The following is a 22367-nucleotide window of genomic DNA, read 5'->3' as shown; positions in this document are numbered from 1 at the left end:
GAAATGTGGATAGTGAATTGACAGATGAAGGGGTATATGTAGTGCTTTATAGCTCCAAATGCCAACATATCGAAAGCCGTTGGCTAGAGAGATACTGTGGCTGTCAGAGAAAGCTTGGAAGCCCCGGAGGCCTCTGCTTCAATGCTGATAGATCTGAGTTTGTGGCGATAAGGGGGCTGTCCAATGATCTTGATTTCTAAAACTGACCAGTGGTCAGCAGAGCTTGTTGTTTCGTAGATTGGAATCTGGAGGCGGGGGGTTTAGAACACTAGAAACGAGGAGGCGACCGTCCTAGGCCAAGCTTCCAAAGGTTATTTCATGTGCATATTCGGGATATCTAGCGAATTGGGCTTTATCTACTCCGCAGATGGTCAGCATATCAGAGGCCCTCTGGGTCTTGATTGCGGGGACTTTACGTATCGTATCTTCTCCGGCTAGTTTCCAGTCCCATTCCGTTGATTCGGTTAACCCCCTCCACAGGCTCGGCAAGCCCCCGGATGGTTTGGAATCCTTATCGCCAAGCCCTCGTGGCTAACGGGTAGGTTTTTGCAAGCGACCCTAAAAAGAGGGATCAAAGGGGGGAAATTATTCTGTCAATTATTCTCCAATATTGTTTGAAAGATCGCAAGCATGGATACAAGCAAATCTATCCTTTCAGATTTCGACGTGAATGCGGTTCTTAGGGAGGCAACGGTTGCCGAGAAAGTGGGTCTCATTTCAGGTAATTGTCCAGAGTACAATCAAGGAGTTGTTGAAATTAACAAAAGTCCATTTTGAAGGGAAGGACGCATGGCACACCTATGATATTCCCCGATTGGGCGTGCCATCGATTCGCTTCACTGATGGTCCAAATGGAGCGCGAGGCACAAGATTCACCGCAGGTGTCCGTGCAGCTTGTTTGCCCTGTGGTACCGCTCTTGCGGCGACATGGAATCAGACGCTTATTCAGGAAGGCGGAATACTCATTGGAATGGAAGTCAAAGCTAAAGGTGCACGAGTCTGGTTGGGCCCTACCGTCAACATCCAGCGCTCGCCTCTTGGGGGTCGAAACTTTGAGTCGTTCGCCGAGGACCCATTCTTATCGGGCAAGATAGCTGGTAGCTACATCTCTGGCGCTCAATCAACCGGTATCTTGTCAACCCTGAAGCATTTTGTCGCGAATGACCAGGAACACGAGAGAATGGCGGTTGACGTGCGTATAACTGATCGAGCTCTGAGAGAAATCTACCTTTTGCCATTTCAGATCGCCCTGAAAGAGGGCCAGCCGGGAGGCATCATGGCTTCTTATAACAAAGTGAATGGGCTACATGTATCCGAGAGCCCTGCGCTGCTAGAAGACCTGCTGCGGCGAGAATGGGGGTTTGAGGGAATGATCATGAGTGACTGGTATGACGAACCTTTTCGTTTCTGCTTCTACGTTGAACATCGCTGATCGGCAACAGGTACGGCACGTATTCGACAGTCGAGGCTATGAATGCGGGTCTGGACCTGGAGATGCCGGGGCCCCCAAGGCTGCGAGGCATTCTAGCTGATCTAGCTGTCTCATCTCGCAAAGTCTCACACGCGACACTGAATGCTCGAGCGCGCAATGTACTGAATCTTGTCAAGAGGTGTGCCAAGATCGATGGTGTTTCATCCATCGAATGTACACGAGACACTGCTGAGGACCGAGCTACCAACCGTCGGCTCGCCGGCGAAAGCATCGTGCTTTTGAAGAATGAGTGCGGAATTCTGCCGATTCCGTCTGACGAGGTTGAAGAAATAGCCCTCATTGGACCCAATTTAAAGAATGGAGCATACTGCGGTGGAGGCAGTGCTCAGCTTGACTCCTATTATGTCGTTACAAACTACCAAGGCATCGTTGACCGACTCACGAATAATGGAGAGCGCAAGGATGTCAAAATAAATTACGAGATTGGCGTTCATTCCTGGGGCTTCCTCCCGTTACTCGGCTCACAAATCACATCGCCTGACGGTCGAGTGGGAATGCTTCGTATTCGTTTCTATTCCGAGCCGCCGTCAAACCAGAACCGCGAGGTTGTCGATATCATGGATATCACAGACTCGACCTGGCAACTTATGGGATATTCTCATCCAAAGTTAGGACCGCAATTTTGGGCTGACGTCGAAGGTACATTCTCTGCTACCGAAACTGGCGAATATGAATGGGGCATTGCTTGCTGCGGCACAGCCAGTCTTTTCATTGACGAAAAATTGATCATTGATAACACCACCATTCAGAAGCCGGGTAATTCCTTCTTTGGAAGGGGGACAACGGAGAAGAAGGCTGTGATGCACATTGAAGGAGGTCAAAGTTACCAAATAAAGCTTCAATTTGGCAGCCTTCCAACCTCCAAGATTTACAAGGAAGGGGTGGTAGCCTACGGTGCCGGAGCTGGTCGCATTGGCGTTTGGCCAGTCTCAGATCCAGACAAAGCTATCGCTCGTGCAGCTTCACTTGCTAGAAAGTGCAAATACACCATAGTGTGTGTTGGACTTGATGTAAGATCCCCCCACAGTAATTTCAATCAAAATTCTGTCACTGTTAGCTCACATAAAATTCCAGAAAGAGTTAGAGAGCGAAGGCTATGACAGACCGACTATGGATTTGCCTGAGCCGACCGGTCGCTTGATTGCCGCGGTGCTGGATGCTAACCCCGATGCAATCATTGTCACGCAGTCTGGTGCGCCGATTAACATGCAGCCTTGGGTCTCGCGGACAACGACTCAGGCTCACATGTGGGTGAGTAAAACGCGAAATTTCCTACACTTATACCTAACACGATCTTCAATGGCTGACCTTTCTCACAGTACGGTGGCAATGAAATGGGCAATGGTTTGGCAGATGTTCTATTTGGAGATATCAATCCCAGTGGCAGGCTTCCTCTTACTTTCCCCAATGCTATCGAAGACACTCCAGCTTTTCTAAACTTTGAAAGCGAGCGCGGACGCACTGTCTACGGCGAGGGAGTATACGTTGGCTATCGCTATTATGAAAAGTTAAAGAAGAGTGTTACATTCCCATTTGGGTGAGTCCTTCCAGATGAAAGATGGTTTCTCCACTCTTCTTTCTTCTTCTGTGGTCCTTATTCCAACTAGCAACCGCTAATTGAGTCTCATGTTGGAATTAATAGGCATGGGTTATCCTATACAGAATTTGCATTTTCGGATCTCTCTGTATCACAAAAGTCAGTGAGTCTCCGTGTACAAAATTTTGGGTCTATTGCAGGAGCCACAGTGGCACAAGTTTATATATCTCCTTCCCCAACAAATACCATTTCACGGCCAGTGAAGGAGCTCAAGGGCTTTTCCAAGGTCTTTCTTCAACCGGGCGAGTCCCAGAAGGTTGTCATTCCGCTTGATAATCTGTCAACTTCATTCTGGGATGAGACTTTGGGCTCATGGCTGAGTGAGAAGGGCACTTATGGGGTTCATGTGGGCCAAAGTAGTGCGGATATTGTCTTGTCTGGATCCTTCGAGGTCAAGGAAACAACTACTTGGACCGGTCTTGATATCTAGAGCATACCATTTAAGTTTTTTGTTTCATTCCACGTCTCGTTTGTCTCACCTTCGATATATGGTTGTGTATTGTTAATGATATGATATTCTACGTCAATTCGTTCCGCTGTGAACATTGCTACCAAACATTGTAAATTATAGACCTAGACAGCTATGAGAAGGCATGTATGGACATCATCTTCCTGATCTACGCCTATATGCTCTGGTCAATTATATATCTATTTATATCTCGAAAATCCATTTCTAAATAGCAAACGATTCGTTTCAAGTGTTTAAATAAGCTTGTATACAACGTATACATTCTGTACCTCCTGTACCTCCAAGCGATGTACTGAAGTCTGATTCTTTGTGATAATTTTCTTAGAACAACTGCAACTAATCTAGAGAGTTCACCCCTTGCTACAAAAGATGGCTACATGGTCTTCATCCATTACCAATCTATGTAGTCCCTATCTTGTGATACGATAGAACTTTATGTATATCATACTCTATCAACCAAATTCTAAAATAGCAATGTGTATCGTGCCCAGAAAGATGAAGGTTTGCTAGCTATCAGCAATATTTTCAACTTCTATGCCACCGACAAATATATATTGAATCCACAATTTGATTGGGGCAAGTGATAAGATGCTTTCCCAATATTCTGTATCAGCTGGTTAATTGTGGACACCTAGATCCCGGCCCGTTTCCCAAATTTGGGCATTTGAATTGAACGGATAGTACTCCCTGAGGTCCACGGGCCGAAACCCTCCTACATTCACAGCCGGTGGGTGCTGAGAGAAACCATCCGCAGATTGTGATACACATGGATCACAGATGCACATTACCCTTCCATTTATATGAGAAGCTGATATCAAAGATCAGTCTCATACTGCATCATCGCTCTACGCAACAGCTGCTTCTTCTTCATATATTCAAGTCTTACTTTGAACTCCATCAAAATGCCCAAGGAGCTTTACGTACCCGCTATCTCACTTAAGGGTATGTTTTCCCCCATCAGACTCGTCAAGGATAACATACTAATCCCAGGTCAGACTTTGAGTCCCGAAAGGAGGAGATCACTAAGCAGCTAGTTGAGGGAGCCGAGACCGCTGGCTTCTTTACTCTTGTTGACCACGGTATCACCATTGAGGAGATCGAAAAGCAGTTCGCTCTTTCGAGGGCCTTCTTTGCTCTGTCTCCGGAGGTCAAAGGACGGATTCCTCATGGTTTGCATACCAACAACGGCTGGGAATACAAGGTAAATTAGGAAGCCTGACCACAACGGTGAAAATTGATGTTTGGAGCTATTGAGGCTGATTCCAAATTCTAGTCCCAAATCCGTCCTAGTACCGGTGTTCCTGATCAGAAAGAATCTTTCTGGTTACAGCGTGACTCTCAGTGGCCGGCCGATGAAGACGTGCCAGGCTTCAGTGAAGGCACCAAGAGCTTTATTTCAAAATGCGAGGGTATCTCCAAGCAAGTCTGTGAGTGCTTATACTCTTCTCTCGTGTACTTCATTTACTAATTTACAAATTATGATCAGTAAGCTGCCTTTCTATTGCCTTGGGATTCCCAGAGAACCACTTCAACGAAGCGATGGATGTCGAAGCCAGCGACAACCTCACTCAAATGCGCATGATTCACTATATGGCCTCCGAAAATGCAGCTGGAACATGGAGAGCTGGAAATCACACCGATGTCGGGTGTCTCACTCTTCTGTTCCAACGTGATGGCGAAGATGGACTGGAGGTCTGTCCTGGTCGCAAAAATCACAACGACAAAATTATTGGCGAGGAATTCTCTCCCATACCCGCTAAGACCGGTCCTATTGTAGTCAATATCGGAGACATGTTAAGTAAGTCACAATCCTGTGCCCCGATCTACGTTCCTCGCGACTTGATGTCTAGAAGTCGTCGACTAACCACCTGTTCCTCGGCTTGTTTAGTGGCATGGTCCGATGACCGTCTCAAGGCCAACTTCCACCGCGTCCGGGCTCAAGGCGTTGGCCCAAGCCCGGATCGTTACTCCATCGCCTACTTTAACACCGGTCGGCGGAATGTTGTTATGCAGGGGCCACTGAAGAAGTAGTAAGTCAATTGCCAAAGCTCTGCAATCCTTTCTGCTTGCTTAGTTGCTGATGATCCTTTTAGCCCTGCCATCACATGCGGTGAATATTTCCGTGAAAAGACTGTTGTTCAGTTTGGGTGAGTAAAGCCATTGAGAATCTTCCGTGCACACGACTAAACACAAATATAGACACAACTTCCCAAAGACTAAGACGGAATTGGTGACCGACACTCCTATGGCTCCCATGGCCGCTGTGGCTACTCCGGTTGCATAGGTCTCATGGATAATGGGATTGTATATGTGGATTCGGAGAAGGGATAGTCCATTTAGCATGGGGTGCTATACATCCGAAACATGTAACTAACGTACTTTAGCTGGCGAATTGTAGTCATCATTTTGAATATTTCTCTTAAAAATCAAAGTTACAGGTTAGTGACTTAGAGTAGGGGAAATATTACGCTTTTCTATTCATTGTGCTAAGCGAGAATTTGGAATTCAATTTACCTTTCTGAGGCGGGTGGTATAAATTGTAGATTGAGAGATATCATTCCCCAATTGAAAATTTTCATTACATTGGATCGTGAGGAGGCTATGCTCCAATGGGATTTATAATATAATCAACTATTCGCTCTTGGCGAGTGCCTCCCGTCTTCCAATGCTCTTGGGATCAAGATATGGCCTCTCTCCAAGGCCGACAGCACGGTGTCCAGTTCGTGGGCCAAGCCCGTCATAATCCCAGGTTGCTGCGTGATATACCGATCGGTTATCCCAGATAGCTATAACAAAGGTCAGATAGGGTATTCACAAACTCTCACGAGGGAACATACCAAGATCGTTCGGATTCTGCCAGCGATTGCGCACCTGCAGGTCGTGGTTCTCGACAATAAGAGTTACGAACCAGTCGAGGAGATGCCTGCTCTCCTCCTCGGAGACATCATTGACCTTCTGCACGTGCGTGCCAACAGCGAAGACACTCTTCCAACCGGTGACAGGGTTGGTACGGATGACAGGGTGCTCGGCAATGAGCTCCTCTCCGACGTTCTCGGGAGCGCCACGAGGACCAGGGTGGATTTGGAAATCGTTGAGTTTGGCAATTTCGTTGAAGCCGGGTTGCGCATAGGTTGCAGTCAAGCCCTCCAGGAACTTCTGGTAGGGCTTGGAGATACGATCGTATACCTCGTAGCCTGAGGCCCACAGGGTGTCTACAACAGGCTTAGTATCTCAAGAGAATTTGAATACAGAGTTTGCAAAGGGGTCTTACCACCGCCGGTTTTGGGAAGCTCTGTGAGACGCAAGAGAGTGTAATCGCTAGGAATGGGCTCAAAGGTGATGTCACTGTGCCACTCTCTGCGTGCAGTCTGCTTTCGTGTGTTTCTGTCCTTGTACAGCTTTTCCCGGCCTGCGGAGCTGATCACACTAATCTCATCATCCTTGACGCTGTGTTCCCGACCCGAGTTTGCTACTGGGTGGATGTGCAGTCCAGATGTGCTTGGCTTGCCTGAGAGTTCACCAAGTCTTTGGACAAGCTCTTTTTGCAAGTCGTTGTCCAGACCATCCTGCTTACGGAAGAACACGACTCCTCGTTGCGAGACTAAGGTTTCATGTCAGCTCTATCTGCCACGCACAGCCACTGATAAACTCACTGGTCAAAGCAAGATCCCGAAGCAGATCATCTGAGTTGGGGGCACGCAGGAAGTCCTTCAAGTTGGCATTGGGGAATTCACGTCCAATGACTGGAGTGACATCGAAGGACTCGAAAGCATCGAGAGTTCCGTTGGACTTAAGAGGCTCACGAGCGAGACCTGTAAGCGTAATCTTGTCCTCGACGATGGGAACCACCGTAGGTGCGGTTTCGGTCACAGCGGATGCCATAGTGATGTTTTTGGATGCAGTAGAAATTGCTGGATAGAGTTGCTTGTTGATGCTGGAAGTTGAAAGCTAGGACCATGCTGACCATCTTATACTGCGCGATATACTGGACGTTGCCGGTTATCCGCTTGCGACATCTATTTGTTATTGTGCCCAGACCTCATTGTCGCAGCCCCGCAGATCTGGAACGTTGCTGTCGCACAATTTGAGTGAAAGCACGTCTTGTACGTTGATTATCTTCATAGATAACAGTTGACTAATGCCGTCTCGGTTGGTATTCGTCATTTTCCCCAGGAATTGTCTAACATCCCGCCATCTGGAACTGTCAATGTGATGGGATCATATGTACTGGAGGTTGCAACATATTTGATTACAAATGACACCATACCTACATTAGTTAAAGTCAAACGTTGTGTTCAATCAGATCAATCCAAAAGTAATTGCACTGCTCGCTTATTTGAATTCTCGTCGGCTAGATGCATATTTTATTACATGCATAAGACATACTCAAGCACGCCATGGAAGGCCCGACCAATCGCATGAAAAAGAGAAGAGTATTATTTTAGATCCGACACTTCCTAGCGATTTATTGGGATTATCCAGCATAAGCGAGATCAAAACTTTATTCATTGCTATCATATCAAAATTGTACGGAGTAACCTCCATGCACCAATGAACCCAGTCGGCTCTTCCTGTTTCTTCACGTGTAAATATATCCAATGATTACTTCTCAGAGAGATAATCAATGGGATCAATGAGCAAATCGGAAATCCAACCGCTTATTCCCTTCGTCCTTAGTGGTTGCCAAGTAATGCGTCTTCTCATTGTCCGTCATAGCGTTCCATTTCTTGTCGCGACTCTGATTGCGCCAGACATAGTATACCTTGGTAAGCAAATATATGAAGATATTCGATACACCGAGTCCCACCAGAGTGCCATTACCTCTCCGATAGCGGGGAGCGTCATCTGAGCGAAGTTAGAATATCGGACAAAGGCGGAAAGGCAAAGGAATTTTATGACCAACCGGCGCGATAGATATTGGAAGCAATAATTCCCGATGATTGGACACACATGTTATACATGGCAGCCGAGACCGTACGGGATCGGACAGTGTTTGAGTTGCGAGAGTTCCAATTGACTTGAATGGCATGTGCTGTGATTTTGTGAGCCAGGATACCAAATTTGCAACAGGTAGGAATAGGTGAGGTTACCATTTGGATATGCCAGTAGCACAGTCATCACCCCCCACACAGCCCACTTATTGACGGTATTGATATCCACCACGTATAGATAGATCAAGAAGGGAAGTATCCATATTTGCCCGATCATAGACACCAACGTTAATTGGCTACTAATCTCCGAGACGTATGTGAGGAGTAGAAGGAAGAAAATAGATAGCACTTCACTAGGAATGACCAAGAGATTTGTCACAAAAGTGCCGAATCCGAGGCCCTTCAGTGTAAGTGTCAGATATTGCTTGGGGGTCGTCACTGGTGTTTGGAAGGTAAGTCCAATAATGTAGATCGGCCAGAGATCATAATCCGAGAGACTCTTGAACAGTAGTTTCGGCGTAATCGGTTCTCGATTGTGCATAGTTCCTTTGCTTGGGTCGTCACGAATTACTCGATTGACAATGATCGTTTCCTCCCTGTGAATCCTATCAATAAAAATGCAAAATTTGCAAAAGAAACAGAAGATGACTTACCGCTCAGTGAACCAGCCTGATTTACCCCGAGACCAATTGGCAGTCTGACACGGTCCTGGTGGCATCAAAATATATGCGGATAGACCAAATAGAAGTGTTAGAAGACCCTACCCTTAATGTGAGTAATGTGCCCTTCAAAATTACAAGAGATGATTACTTACCTCGAGCAAGAAAAGCCAGCGCCATCCCGATTGACCTTGAACACCACGAAGATGAAGAAATCCGAAAGCTAGAAATCCAGCAAGAATATCCGCAATATTCATAGCCGTCCAGAAGAAGCCGAGTCGCAAAGAAAGCTCATGATGTTTATAGAAGTAGGACAGATACAAGATCACCTTCGAGCCTGTTAGCAATGAACCGTCAGAAGAACGCAAGGGACTTACATCTGGGATGAATCCTCCTTGTAAAATACCCAGCAAGGCACGGCACAAGAGAAATGTTGTTTTTCCATTCAGCCCATACTGTGCCATGGCAACTGCAGACCAAAGAACCATTTGAGTAGGAATCCACCGATCAGGACCAACCCATTTACTCACGAGCTGGGAAGGAAGCTCAGCACAGAGGAATGAGAGCTTAAACACCGTATTTCCAAGATTGTAGTCTGAAAATAGAACGCACTCTGGTTAGTCCTGGAAACTAATTAGAAGAAAAGAGAACATTTACCATTCGTGTTCATATGTAACTCGGGAAGCATGTTGTCGGTTAGAGCTTGTGCTAGATTGGAGCGATCCAACTCCAAACACATGAACATGAGGCAGGTAAATATCATGATACGAAGATCAATCTTTCGAATCAATTTGTATTCCTCGCTCCATGTCCACCGAGCAGAGGGGTCAAATCGGTGAAGATTCTCCCAGTCGGCTCGCGGTTGATATTCCTTCGCGGTGTCAGGGTTATCATACACAGACGGTTGGGTCGCAATTGCTTCGGGGTCAAAGTCTTTGCCTCGCTGAAACCAAAACCGACGTTCACTCCCTGGGTCACCCAATTGTGCGATGTCGAGACTGGTAGATGAGTCTGTATCTGCCCCTTTGAGTACCGAGATGGACTCATCGGGGCCTTTCTTTGCGGTGTATACAGTGGACATACTAGTGGACCAAGGCTACTGCAACCAAATCATAAGACCTATTGAAATTCACTTTCTACCTAAGGTAAATTTGGATTATCTGGGCCCTTTTTATACACCCTGCAACGTCGATCTCGTCGGAACATTTTGCCTTCAACATGGTTTTACTGATAAGAGACCACTTGGCATTGGCTTGCATCATGAAGCCAAGTATGGAACAATTCTTCTGTTAGTTGTGTTGTGAGGGGTTCAGGTTCAGGGCCAAGAAGAGTGAAGGTTTGGCGGAAATGGCATCTTGGTGGCTGATAATCACATCATTCCGTCGAAAAACCACATCTTGCTCAAACTGAAAGTAAACAAGAATTATACACAAATCAACTACCGAGAACAATCGAGTAAATGCACTTGCCAAGAAAAGCGCAAATTGTCAAATACCTTTCGGTGAGATTGTTTGCCGACCTGTGGATCGTAAAAGACCCGACCTCGCCCGTCAACCTCCTGTTTACCTTCGTCCCTCTCCCCATCCGCTCAATATTGCATTCATTCCACTGCGCCCGTTTATCCATCAAAAGCTGTGCTGGTGTCTTGCCTGCCACATTCGGCTGATCCACCAAGGCCCCAGCTTCTTGTAATGTCAAAATAATCCCATCGTGCGCCTGGATCTTCTCTGAAAGTGTCGGCCATTCAAGTGGCCCGGCTTCATTCTCTCTGCTAATAAGCCTTCCTGCAATCGCTTCATGAAGAGGCATGTTTCCCATTTTATCGATCGCACGAGCATCTGCACCTCGATTGACCAGTATACGAGACGCTTCGAGTTTCCGCAAATTCTTTGCCATGAAGTGCAGCGCTGTCCATCCGTTCGTGTCGGCCTGGTTGATATAGACAGATGGAATAAGTGCTTCTAGTAGATCGGGGCAGCCTGGTTCGTTGTTGGTTATCGTAGAGACCTTTGTCCGCTCCGTGCACAAGGGGAAGGTCAACCAGTGGCATAAAATACCCCCATGACTCCAACTGCAGCCCTCGTGGTCTCCCAGAACGTGGAGTAGAGCTGTTGCACCCGAGTAATCCTAAGAATTCGGGGTGCTAGGGTGTGGGTTCGTGTCTAGAAGCGGCTTCACAAAGGTCAGCCTCGCAGCACCATTAACCATACCGGCCACGATGAAATTAAAAGCTGCCCCACTCTGGCCCTGCGTAGGGAGGGCCGCAGCTAAGGAGATATTCCGCCGTCTCGAGTTGGGCATAGAGACAAGCAATGTCCAGGAGTTGAATGTTTTTGCACCTCAGCGTCAGGACCGAAGAAACTCATACCATAGACTCCAGCGTATGTAGCGATGTAAGCTTGCCACATCGTTGGCAACAATGATAGATGGCACAAGCGTACATCAGCCATCGTCGTACATGGCAGTCCCGTCCGATGCCGAAATTACGGGTGTTATATCCGGGGATTCCTCAAATGGTGCAGAAAAATTACTATATGACAGACATTGCGAGACCTCGGCAGTTGTGAAGAATTTTGTTCCGTTAAATTGCGGAAACATTCCGTGATGTTGTCGGGCAGCGGGCGGTCAAGGGGCGGCTGTATGTCCCAAGCCATGGGCGGAAAGGCCACCGTCTCTGGCTTTCAAAACAGTCATTAGTAAGGTAGAGGGATAATTAGGAGAGAAGACGGTCCTTGTGTTAGGAATGTGCGCGATTATCAAATAACTTAGTGCTGGGTTTATTTTGGATGAACCAATCGTGAAGAATATATAACCACCGTTTGCCAAGGTTGTGTAAAAAGGAAAGCCTAGTAGAATTTATATCTCACGTCACTTTAGATTCTAATTCGCTATTATTTTATCCGTCCTCAAATTAATATTATGCTGTACATAAGGGTCGACGGAAGGTCCACGGGTCCGATAATTGCTTATCTCAATCGGTAAAACCTCGGGTATACCTGTGGGGCCACCCCCTGAGTCTGATGAGCCGAGTAGATCGCGACATGGAGGTTTGAATGGAAAAGGAAAGATGGCTTGAAAACATCACATTCAATGAATCAACCGATACGAAAGGTACATTTTTCAATGCAGAAAAAAAGAAGAAGAGATGAATGCAAATATACAAGGAGTGAATCTCCACTTAAGCGCAAAAACGAGTAGGGCGTACTTTATGCTCAAGGTGCTTACTCCGTATTCCGTGCCGGGAAGGGCAATCTGAGTCATTTACGGAGTACCCATAGAGGAGTGGATCTCATCTAGAGCAGGGACACCGTTCTCACAAACATTGTGAGCCCTCATATCCCGAGAACTAGGAGGTTGATCTCAGAACTTCAGGCCCAACCCCGACAAAAGCTGCGAGGTGGAATTTAACCTCCATAAACGACAACGGTTTACGATATATGACGAGGGAGGGCCACTGGATATATCCAGCCCCACTTGATGCCCAGGTCACGGTTCTGAATGGCGATCTCCCCGCTCGTGTCCTGAATTAGCATAGGCGAAGCAATGTGGCTATGAGATATTAAAATGATCAGCCCCTGCCAAGGGCTAGAGGATGTAAGCCACGTCGAAGCCTGAGATTAGACTTTCATTTGGCGGAGTGTTTACGTCGACATCATTGGTTTAATCTTGTCGGTGTTTGGTGCCCGGGTTTAGGAGTTTCTCAATGTGCCTCAAAAATGGGGTACAGGGCGGTATCTCATCCTTTAATCTCGGATGGTGTACGGAAGAGCCTGGGCTGGATTCTGGGCTTAGTGACTGAATCAGTTCATATGTCGCGAGTACGATGTGCACTGACCACAGCCTGAAGCCGTTGTTCAGATGGGGAAGTGGAGAGGAGGGACTAAGCTAAATTGGAAAGGCACGCCCGAACCACAATAATATTTTCATTCCAAATAATTTTGCCGACAGCCGAAAGAATAAGGAGAATGGGAATATTGCTAGTAATTATGGAGTACATTCATTATTCTCTACAAATTATATTGTTGTTGCGGGGAATGGATAGGCATATCTGTATGGTATTGGCCCCCACGTACGGACTACTCCGTATACTAAGATCCCCTCCCGATGTAACACTACAGGGTAGATTTCCAGATTTTCATGGGTCTCGTTTCATCAGGAAAGTTAAGATATTAGGGTTCTTCACCAATTTAAACGGGCTGAAAGAAAAAAGTGTGAAAAGGACCCAGGTTCTGCAAAAAGTTTGAGTAAAGGGGAAGAAGGGAGTGTATATAGTGGATATAGGGCATCTACTGGATGGAGAAGCTACCCGGGCGTGTACCCAAGCTTGGACTGATGACTGGATCCGTGGAGATAAGGAGAGACCACCGATTGGTCAGGGCGTATATGCAATACCATGCGAGTGTACCATCTTCGACGCCAAGTGGGCAACCGAGTGGGTCCCGGGTGCGTTGAGCCTCTTTGGCGAAAAGTTGACGGGAGTCGATCAACCATTCGGGTGCAGATCGACCTCCGGAATGTGTGAACCCGCACCCTTTTGTCGTTCTTTTTTAAAACCCCGGGTGTGCCCTCGAACCAATCACAGATTTTTCTTGCTGTTGGTTGTTCTGAATTTCAACTCAGCCTGCCGGACTGCTGCAACATATCATGCCACTTGCTCTACACAGTAATGATCCACGTGTAATCTGCCAAAAATAATACTCACCTAGCCTGACATCCTCAACCTGACAGTGATGAACATCCTTATACCCGATGAGGGAAACGCAGGTGCAACACCCGCCCCTTGGTGATGGGTTCAATTTTGATCGGCATTCAATCTATCATCAGGGCTACCGATCGCCCCACCGTCGAAACCAAACCGCCCATTTGATCCCTGTAGTTTGGGGGGAAATTTCCAGGGTTTGTCGTTTGGATTACCCAATCGGTACAACTGTCCATTCCTGAGAAAAGTCTGGAGACACCTCGTTATTCGAACATGCGGCAGAGAACTTTGAGATGGCTACATTGACCCATAAACGCCCTAGTGGGGCGTATCACAACCCAATAGGATGAAACTTTGTAACATGTGCAGTTGAACTACGTGGGTGACCGATCCAGGAGGCTGAGGCTCTGATCGACTGGGAGGTGATCCCCCGTCATTGTCGGAAAATCACCAAACGATACTCCATTTGATTTTTTGGCCCGAAACATCCCTGCTAGGTGAAAAATTATAGCCACTAGGCGTTCTTGGGGTCGTTTCAGGCGTTTTTTGGATTGACTATTTAGTATTAGTTCGGTTTTTGATGATGTTATTAATTAGGTACCGGATCGGCATCCACCTGTAGGTTAAGGGTTTGGAGATACGACCGAGACCCTCCGAGATACCCACTTCCGATAGAGCTGTTGACACTAATAAAGGTCTTATTAAATCCCCTTTCCCAGTGTCTTTTTTCCTCATCTTCTATCTCCCCGTCCCCACTTGAACTCGTGACTTTCACAACGTCTAAACGTGCCGTGTAACTACCTCCCGAATGGCATATTGAGCCGCATCAGCTATACCAGAGTATATTTCCTTCCCACGCCTGCAATATGTCCACATTCAATACCCCATATACCGCCTCCATTATGCCGCCATTCGACCTTGAATATACTACTCCCACGCCCTCAACACTGGTCAACCGCAACAACCAAACGGAGATGTATTCCAGTCCTGTAAATATTCCTTCGCCCTCACCTACAAGCTCCCACCGGGTCAGCAAAGCAATGAAGGGCAAGCGGGTACATGCATGCGAGCGCCCTGGATGCTCGAAGGTGAGCACCCTTGGGATATTGCCGATGGATCATCTCGCTTACCACCACAATTTAGGTTTTTACCAGAGCTGAACACCGCAGACGACATGAGCTCAGCCATGAGCCTAAAAAGCAATACCCTTGCACGTACGAAGGGTGCACAAAGGCATTCCATCGCCCGGATTACTTAACTCAGCATTTGGGTCGGCAGTGAGTAACCTCTCCTAACTGTCAGAAAGAAATTGAATCCATAGGCTGACCTCGATAAAAGTGCGACTTCAGGACCAAAGGAAAACACATCACACGCTCGAAGCAACACTCCACCTCGTCGGTTAAGTCTGCAACAACAGATCGAATCGCAACCAGCCAACTCGCCTCCTATTCAATTCCAACCCGATACGACCGACAATTATTCCGGGGTGTGGGGAAGCATGGATTCCTCAATGTCATGTCCCCAGTATGCCAGGGGCCAGAGCCATTCTTCCGCATCCGTTGATGACCACCCATCTCCCTATTCCTATACAAACGAGATATGCAGCTCGCCCGTCGCGAGCGATTCCTTTGCGAACCCTCAATATCCAACTTCGGGCATGCCTATAGAAATGGTGACTGCCATCGATCAATATCTGCGGAGCATCTTGAAGCCCGAAGCCTTTTCGTCGCCCCACCGGCAGATGAACCCCGCGATTTGGAACTCAGATATTGAAATCGATCCTGCATTGACAAAGATCGAGAGCCCAGTGAGTATAATCTAGCAAATCGTTCCCCACAAAAAGGAAAAAGAACATAAATGCTAATAATTGTTTTTCAGGACCAACTACCGCTCTATTCATGGCCTCCCACCCAGCAATTGCAATACGAAGATGTGCAGATGAACCACCCATCCAACAACCGCTGAGAATCGTTAATATCAACGTTGATACGCCTAGTTCGGGCTTTTGATTTGCTTTAGCGTTTTGTTTCTCTCTTTACATTTTCTCGCTTGCTCTTTTGCAAACTCCCTACTCTTGAAAGGGTCATGATCTCTTGATACCTGGGCTCCGCTTTTGGGTGGGGGGGACTATACCATTCCTTTACTTATGATACCATGACAATGTGTTGTTCAGATACAAATCTGTTTTAATTCAATTTGAGGTGCTTTACTGGAACACTGTGCGCCAGGAGACGAACTACCTCCAAGTTGTCCACGAATCGCGGTCTCGGGGTCTCGGTCTGTGTGTGGAGGTTGCCTTGTTATTAATTACTTACGATACCCATGAGAATCTAGACAACAATTCTCACACCCCTTGTAACATGTATCTTCAATTTTTGTACATCAATTGTAGTCCGCGCAAGATCCGCTCCACCTGTTAGAGCCGAGAAAAGGGGCCGTTGAATGATCTGTAAGGGGTGCAGCCTTACAACCTTACGGGTAGGGTTTGTCAATCAAATGTACAAACGACGCTCCCGAGCGAATGGTATTGCACCGCCACGGCGCTATCAATGAAAGACTTTGATGGCCTCGAATCATCCACGCGCCGGGTGTGATACCCCTTGCATGTGGCTATTTGTGTTGGTTCTGGTGCCTCGAAAAGGCAGCCCGGGCGAAGCGCCTTGTGCCACCCAACAGCGCCTACCAACAATTTGCCTCGTACCACTCCGATTTGGTGAAAAGGGTAATACCATATCAGCCTTTTCTTGGATTTTCGAAAGAAAGGCATGTGGTAATCTTGATCTCATTTGTGCTACTCCAAGCTCTGTACAGAGTAAATGTCTCACCTTGGAAAGGACATAAAAGGTGTCTCACCGCTAGTCTTGTTATCTAGATATGTTGGGCTTGCGAGGTATAGTATTCGTTTATCATAATCTCGTCTAAGCTCTAATTTTTTGAAAACACGCACTGCTGACCGAGTATATGTCAAAGACAATACGTCATAAATAGTCACTCACTCCCACATTTTATCGGAGAACACAAAGACCTAGCACAATAAAATTATTTGCCGTAACACTGGCCTGCTTCCCAATATTTCCTTTCGCGGGCATTTCCTTTCGCAGGCAGGTTATATGAATGGTGGATCACCCGCACATGGATCAAATCGAACTTCGGTCTAGATGCGGGAGCCTATTTAAGGTTCTTATTTTAATCCCACGGGTTGGTTCCACGTGCAGAAGGATGCCGATCCTCGTAGCTTCTAGGTAGGATAGGCAGTGTTCCACAGTGCGCTTTGACGTTTTATCACTCAGCCTTATGTATTGTCTTTGTGCGACCAAGAGTCGGTTACCCGTGCTCAAGGCTTGGATTTACCATCCACATGGCACAAGGCTAGTCATTACTCCATGAGTTGAGGGCCTGGCAAGAAGTTCAATATGCACCTTGAGTCACGAATATATTCAATACTGGAGCCTTTTCTCTTGATCAAGCTAAAAATGCTGCGCAACTCAAAAGACTACAAAATTATATACATCGGCAAGCTCCAACCAACAAGAGGCCTCCAAGAGCGTATGTACTGTTTTAAAGATTATGCTCCATAATCGGCCCACTATAGACCTTGCTCGCACGGGCATAGTAGTAGAAAAGACTGAGCATGATGGTCCCCACAGTCCCAACGACACTAAAGTTCATAGTTTGAACGGTCACCGCCCAAGCTGGGGGCCAGAAGCTAAAGAAGACAGCGATAGTCATATAAATCAAAGCCCAGGCGTTGATAAGAATACCCCAGATGCCCGGCACATGGAATGGGCCCCAGACGAGCTTTGCGCCGGCGGTGTTGATGATAGCGGAATCGCTGCTGCGAACAGAGCTAATCCCGCCTGTGCAACGGCGCCAAAGGAGAAGGCTGCCAACCACCATGTATGACAGGTAGAGACCCGAGATTGACATGGAGCAGAGATCATTAAAGGCGACAGTGGAGCCAATGTTGATGAGTGCGAGGAGGCAGGCGATCACGGATGTAATCAAAACAGAGTATATGGGGACGGCAGACTTCTCGGTGACCTTTGGTTTCACGATTAGCTCGATAATTCTAACCAGTGAGTAGTGTGGTGAAATGGCAACTTACCTGGCTCCATAGTCGCCAGCCGGGAATGCCACGGTCTCTCGCGAAGGACCAGAACTGGCGCGAGGTGGACGCCAACATACCGACTGATGTTGTGGCGCCCATAGTAGTAACGATCGACCCCATCACCGCGGTTCCGGCGATGGATCCTGTTGCCTCCAAAAAGATTGCAAGGAAGGGGTATCCAGTGGGTGTTTCCAGGGCTGATCCAAGATCCCCACTGCAGAACAGCATGGCGATCAACATGCCGAAACCCAAGGATCCGTTGATCATGACACTCAACATGATGGAGGTTGGGACTGCAATGGCGGCATTTGTAATTTCTTCAGACATCTAGAGATTAACAGTTTGAATTAGTCCCAGTCTCCATATTCGAGTAGTCTGAAGAGATGGAGAAACGCACATGAACCGCGGCATCACCACCGGCAAACGAAAAGATGCAGCCGACCATTCCGACAAAGAACGACAGTCCTTGGGATGGGAATTCTCCCATGTTGAGGAACTGGGTAAAGACCTCCTTGGAGGTTCCATGGTCGGCCATGTAAGTCAAGGGAATGAGAATCGCGAAGAAGCCCAGGATGTGGAGAATCAAGATCATGCCCTCAAATCGAGGAAGAACTTGGCCGCCAAGACTGTTGATGGCGACGGACAATAGCACAACCGCCCAGAACATAAGGGTTGCGTGCCATCTTTGGGGCTCATATGTACTGTGGGTGAGCACGACCAAGCCTTGAACCAAGCTGCCGACCAAATAACATGAGGTTGCAAACGTGGCTTGCCACCCAATAACAGTAAGCCAACCTTTGAATTGTGTTAGCTTTACTTTTGCATAGCTCAAGGGATCTTCTACTCGCCTGTTAGGTAGCTCATGACTTTCATGCACGATCGCGGTGCTAGCATGGATGTCCAGTGGTACTGTCCTCCAGATGTTGGTGCCCTATTAACTGGTTAGTCCTCATACACATGGTAGATAGACAGATCATTCATCATTCCGTACATCGATGACAACTCGGATAGAATCACAAAGGTAGCTGCGACACCAGCCCAAACAAAAAGGAACCCATATACAGCTCCAGCTGGACCTCCACTGTGTAACCTCTGTTAGCACTGCGGGGTCGATACCTCATAATAACTCATCCAAGTCTCTTACTTTTGGTATGCTTGCAAGAATAGCCTATACCACAGTCATCAGCAAATGTTTTCTTGGACTCGATGATTATTATCGCCAAGAGCACTTACACGACAATTCCCTCCCAGGTAATCAGAATCGTACAACTGAAACCCAGCATTGACATCAAACCAAAATTGCGCTGTTATCGTTAGATCATATCTGATACATAGTCTCAAATAGCATTTACCTTTAAGACGGGGCGTTTGCCCATGCGCGCGAGGTTGGCATCGTCAAGCTCCTTCCTTGATAATTCGCCAATCTCCTCTGCTCCCGCCGAAGACAGCTGCTTCGAAAATTGAGACCGCATGATGGATGTGTGATTGCAGACAAGGAAAAAGCAAAGTCAACAGATCATAAAAGAAGAGTCGCATTGTCCCATAGAAGTTCAAGGGGCAAAAGAGCTGAAACTAGCGCAACCGACTTTGAACATACTTGCGTGTGGTTGGGGGACGCTGGTAGGCGCTAATGCAGCAAGGGCAGGGGTTACACGAGGGCTAAGGAACTAAGGCATTGTCATGAATAATTGTGGCGGAGACCATCGATATTACCATTTTCTGTCGCTCTAAGGGATACTGTAGCCTACATCATACAATAACGAGTACAAAATGCATTCTACCGGGAGCGCTAGCAACTCCCGAGGCCGAGGTGTAATTCGGTAAATCTCCGAGTAGTACAAAATAGTATGGAGTAGAGTGGAAATCGATTTAATTAACTGTGTTTTTAAAGCCGGATCACCGAATATTATGTTGCTGTACTCCGTACTCCGTAGATTATGGTGGATCTTCGGGACATACTCGGTGCCCTGCCGAGCATTGTCATTCGCTAAAGTCTACAACGGGAAAATCCCCAGTCTCTAGAACAACAAGTGGATCCAAGGATGTCCCGACCCAGTTTTTGAAACGTTTAATCAATTTGGCAACCCTTCAGTGACTGTCCACGTCCGCGTCTCCATAATTATATTAGCACGACTGGACTGGCTTTCGGCATCTTCATCCGGAGCGGAGGTCACCAGAGTCTGATTCGTCCCTTCGTGGGACACCGAGACTAATTCGTGAGTCTCGCTTTGAGTATCCGCAGTGCGACGGAAGGTCTTGAATGTGGTGCCATATGTTTTCTGTTTGCTGCCGTGATTGTTGGAGCTCGTCATACCAAACCCCATTCCCGATGACTGGAGACTATCCAAGAAAGGTTTGAACTGAGGGGAGCAGGCAGTGACGATGCTCACGCATTGGGCCACTTGGGTAGAAATTGTGAGGGTCCAGGCATCATAAGTGTAATCGCCCTCGGAAGTTTCAGTGGCGTAAACAAGCTGGAAAATAATCGCGATAATTACACTGGGAGCGCCGTCTCTGTTAGTCAATTCCCTCATACGGAGTCTGGTCTTGACACGTACATGATTCGGACCAGGAATACACTGGACAAACCAGCCTTTCTGCTGAAATCGGTCTGGATACGAACGATAACCAAAAGCGCTTGGCCTATTATCCCAGCCTCTGACAAGATGTTCGTGATGCCGAGATAATTCCACCATGCTACCTAGTACACGGTCAGCGATTTCTTCCATCAAGGATGGACCAGCGACTCACTCGATTGAAGCAAGTGCCACTTAGAAAATTCCATGTCTGCGGTATATTACATTGGAAGGCGGCCGTGAAAATTCCGACAATCGTCCATATCCCGATGATTATTCCCAACACGAGCGCAAAGCGGCGATCCAAGGATGCGGGAGTCAAGTTGCGAATGAAGACCAAAAGCGATAGTTTCGAGAAGCAAATGCTGGGGATGAATAGAATGGTAGCGGAGTACTCAGCCTTTATTTAGCCCATTAGCAAAAGTTGCGAAAGTTCAAGAAAAAGATGTGTCTCGTCCATACCTTCATTATGCTTTCAATTTGGAGATCGGACAGCATGTGAAGGTGCTGTCCAAGTCCATTCTTCGTAGCCATCGAAACAGCAATTGACTGCGCAATGCAGAACACCAGAGAAGTAGTCGCAAGGCCATCGTCAAATGTCCACTTCCGAAAAATAAAATATTTTGTCCCGAGACGGGTCAAGAGGCTCAGAATAGCCGTCACCAACATGAACCAGGTCAAGACATTGACCGCAGGAGTCCAGGTGTTTTTCAACTCTGGGCTCATGGCGATCGAGATGTAAAAGGATGCACGAAGAGGCTCGAGTCCATGCGTACCTGGGCACTCTGGCAGTTATTGCATGTGTAATACAGATCTATTTTCTTAGGACCCGCAGGATCCGACAACGCCTTGTAGATCATGGTCTTGTAAAAGTCAATCCAAATACAGTTAATCGTAAATCCCTGAATAGGCCAGTGATATTGCACCAACATGGTTGTAGGAGGGTCTAGCAGGGATGCTAAAAAGTTTGATTGCCATGAGGTGTTATTCGTGGTGAAACTGAATCACTCTCCACTCTCCACTCCACTGGAAACTCCATTGATCAACTTGCATAACTTTATTAGGAAAACTCATTTCGGATCAATCCGTGATTTCTGTTCATCTCTATATCCATATTTAATTTCTTCCCCCTATCACATGTCATGTGCAATCTGTCTGGAACTGTTGATTGTCTTGGCTCTCCGGTCCATATCCTCAATAGGGGCAAAACTTGTGACTTACAATTCATTTTTATTTACTTCTTATGTTATATATTAATCTTGTTTTGCAAATTCGGTAACTTTTACTAAATGCGAATAAAGCCCAGATTTTGATAGGCCGGAATTGCGTCAGCGAATTAATTTAAGCCAGGCATTCATCTTGATAAATAGTCTCCGAGGGTTTACCCTCCCCGTTGATGCTCAACCAGAGGAAGATATACAATGAAGCGTATTCAAAAGCTTCTTGATCAAGTTCTCTCTTTGGGGACCTTCTCTGCTCCCCGATATTGATTTCCGAAGGATATTCGATCCCATTTCAAGGAGGTGTTGTTGAAACCCCCTGATCCCAGATGATCGGGCCTTCCACCAATTCCCAATTCCAATGGTTATCTTGGTGATGACGACTGCATTTCAAGTGTGAAACAACTCGAAGCGCACAATCAGTTAGTAAGGATGTCCCCCGGGGTGCCCAAGGTGTCTGAGGCCTGGTTCTAAAGAATAGATCATTCTCCTTAGTTTGAGTAAGGTGTAGTAAGCGCCATACGTCTGGCTTTGAGATATGTTCGGCATTTCATGCGAGTATGGTCCCGAACCTGCATTATCCATGAGGGATTGAAGACAGCTAGTCCAAGGAAAG

The 22367-nt window shown here is 47.0% G+C and overlaps 7 protein-coding genes across 7 annotated transcripts; 3 read left to right on the top strand and 4 right to left on the bottom strand.

Moving 5' to 3' along the window:
* Positions 1–630: 630 nt before the first annotated feature.
* PEX2_087570 (beta-glucosidase) lies at positions 631–3519 on the top strand (the record flags this gene model as incomplete). Its single annotated transcript, XM_016746027.1, has 7 exons — positions 631–721; positions 780–1192; positions 1244–1386; positions 1443–2502; positions 2567–2743; positions 2812–3029; positions 3135–3519. The coding sequence occupies 7 exons, from the start codon at positions 631–633 to the stop codon at positions 3517–3519; spliced, it is 2487 nt and encodes an 828-aa protein (XP_016601632.1).
* Positions 3520–4460: 941 nt separating this feature from the next.
* PEX2_087560 (Oxoglutarate/iron-dependent dioxygenase) lies at positions 4461–5842 on the top strand (the record flags this gene model as incomplete). The annotated part of the gene is made up of 7 exons (XM_016746026.1): positions 4461–4500; positions 4554–4759; positions 4832–4985; positions 5045–5356; positions 5447–5588; positions 5652–5705; positions 5758–5842. 7 exons carry the CDS (start codon positions 4461–4463, stop codon positions 5840–5842), a joined length of 993 nt encoding a protein of 330 aa, XP_016601631.1.
* Positions 5843–6189: 347 nt separating this feature from the next.
* Positions 6190–7440, bottom strand: PEX2_087550 (TauD/TfdA dioxygenase family protein; the record flags this gene model as incomplete). The annotated part of the gene is made up of 4 exons (XM_016746025.1): positions 6190–6344; positions 6396–6770; positions 6830–7159; positions 7212–7440. The coding sequence occupies 4 exons, from the start codon at positions 7438–7440 to the stop codon at positions 6190–6192; spliced, it is 1089 nt and encodes a 362-aa protein (XP_016601630.1).
* Positions 7441–8188: 748 nt separating this feature from the next.
* On the bottom strand, positions 8189–11449 carry PEX2_087540 (putative MFS transporter; the record flags this gene model as incomplete). The annotated part of the gene is made up of 9 exons (XM_016746024.1): positions 8189–8403; positions 8462–8590; positions 8649–9085; positions 9143–9249; positions 9304–9477; positions 9526–9743; positions 9806–10230; positions 10644–11127; positions 11359–11449. 9 exons carry the CDS (start codon positions 11447–11449, stop codon positions 8189–8191), a joined length of 2280 nt encoding a protein of 759 aa, XP_016601629.1.
* A 3300-nt stretch (positions 11450–14749) lies between these two features.
* On the top strand, positions 14750–15812 carry PEX2_087530 (Zinc finger, C2H2; the record flags this gene model as incomplete). The annotated part of the gene is made up of 4 exons (XM_016746023.1): positions 14750–14935; positions 14991–15124; positions 15186–15654; positions 15726–15812. The coding sequence occupies 4 exons, from the start codon at positions 14750–14752 to the stop codon at positions 15810–15812; spliced, it is 876 nt and encodes a 291-aa protein (XP_016601628.1).
* A 1593-nt stretch (positions 15813–17405) lies between these two features.
* Positions 17406–19427, bottom strand: PEX2_087520 (putative GABA permease; the record flags this gene model as incomplete). Its single annotated transcript, XM_016746022.1, has 7 exons — positions 17406–17888; positions 17953–18282; positions 18353–18886; positions 18947–18980; positions 19100–19123; positions 19189–19259; positions 19308–19427. 7 exons carry the CDS (start codon positions 19425–19427, stop codon positions 17406–17408), a joined length of 1596 nt encoding a protein of 531 aa, XP_016601627.1.
* A 600-nt stretch (positions 19428–20027) lies between these two features.
* On the bottom strand, positions 20028–21257 carry PEX2_087510 (uncharacterized protein; the record flags this gene model as incomplete). The annotated part of the gene is made up of 4 exons (XM_016746021.1): positions 20028–20454; positions 20514–20656; positions 20707–20931; positions 20994–21257. 4 exons carry the CDS (start codon positions 21255–21257, stop codon positions 20028–20030), a joined length of 1059 nt encoding a protein of 352 aa, XP_016601626.1.
* Positions 21258–22367: the final 1110 nt, after the last annotated feature.

Source organism: Penicillium expansum (assembly GCF_000769745.1).
Source record: "Penicillium expansum strain MD-8 chromosome Unknown contig294, whole genome shotgun sequence".
NCBI classification, from domain to species: Eukaryota; Fungi; Ascomycota; class Eurotiomycetes; order Eurotiales; family Aspergillaceae; genus Penicillium; species Penicillium expansum.
Note: the sequence above shows the minus strand (reverse complement) of the source record. Positions and strands in the feature narration are given on the sequence as shown.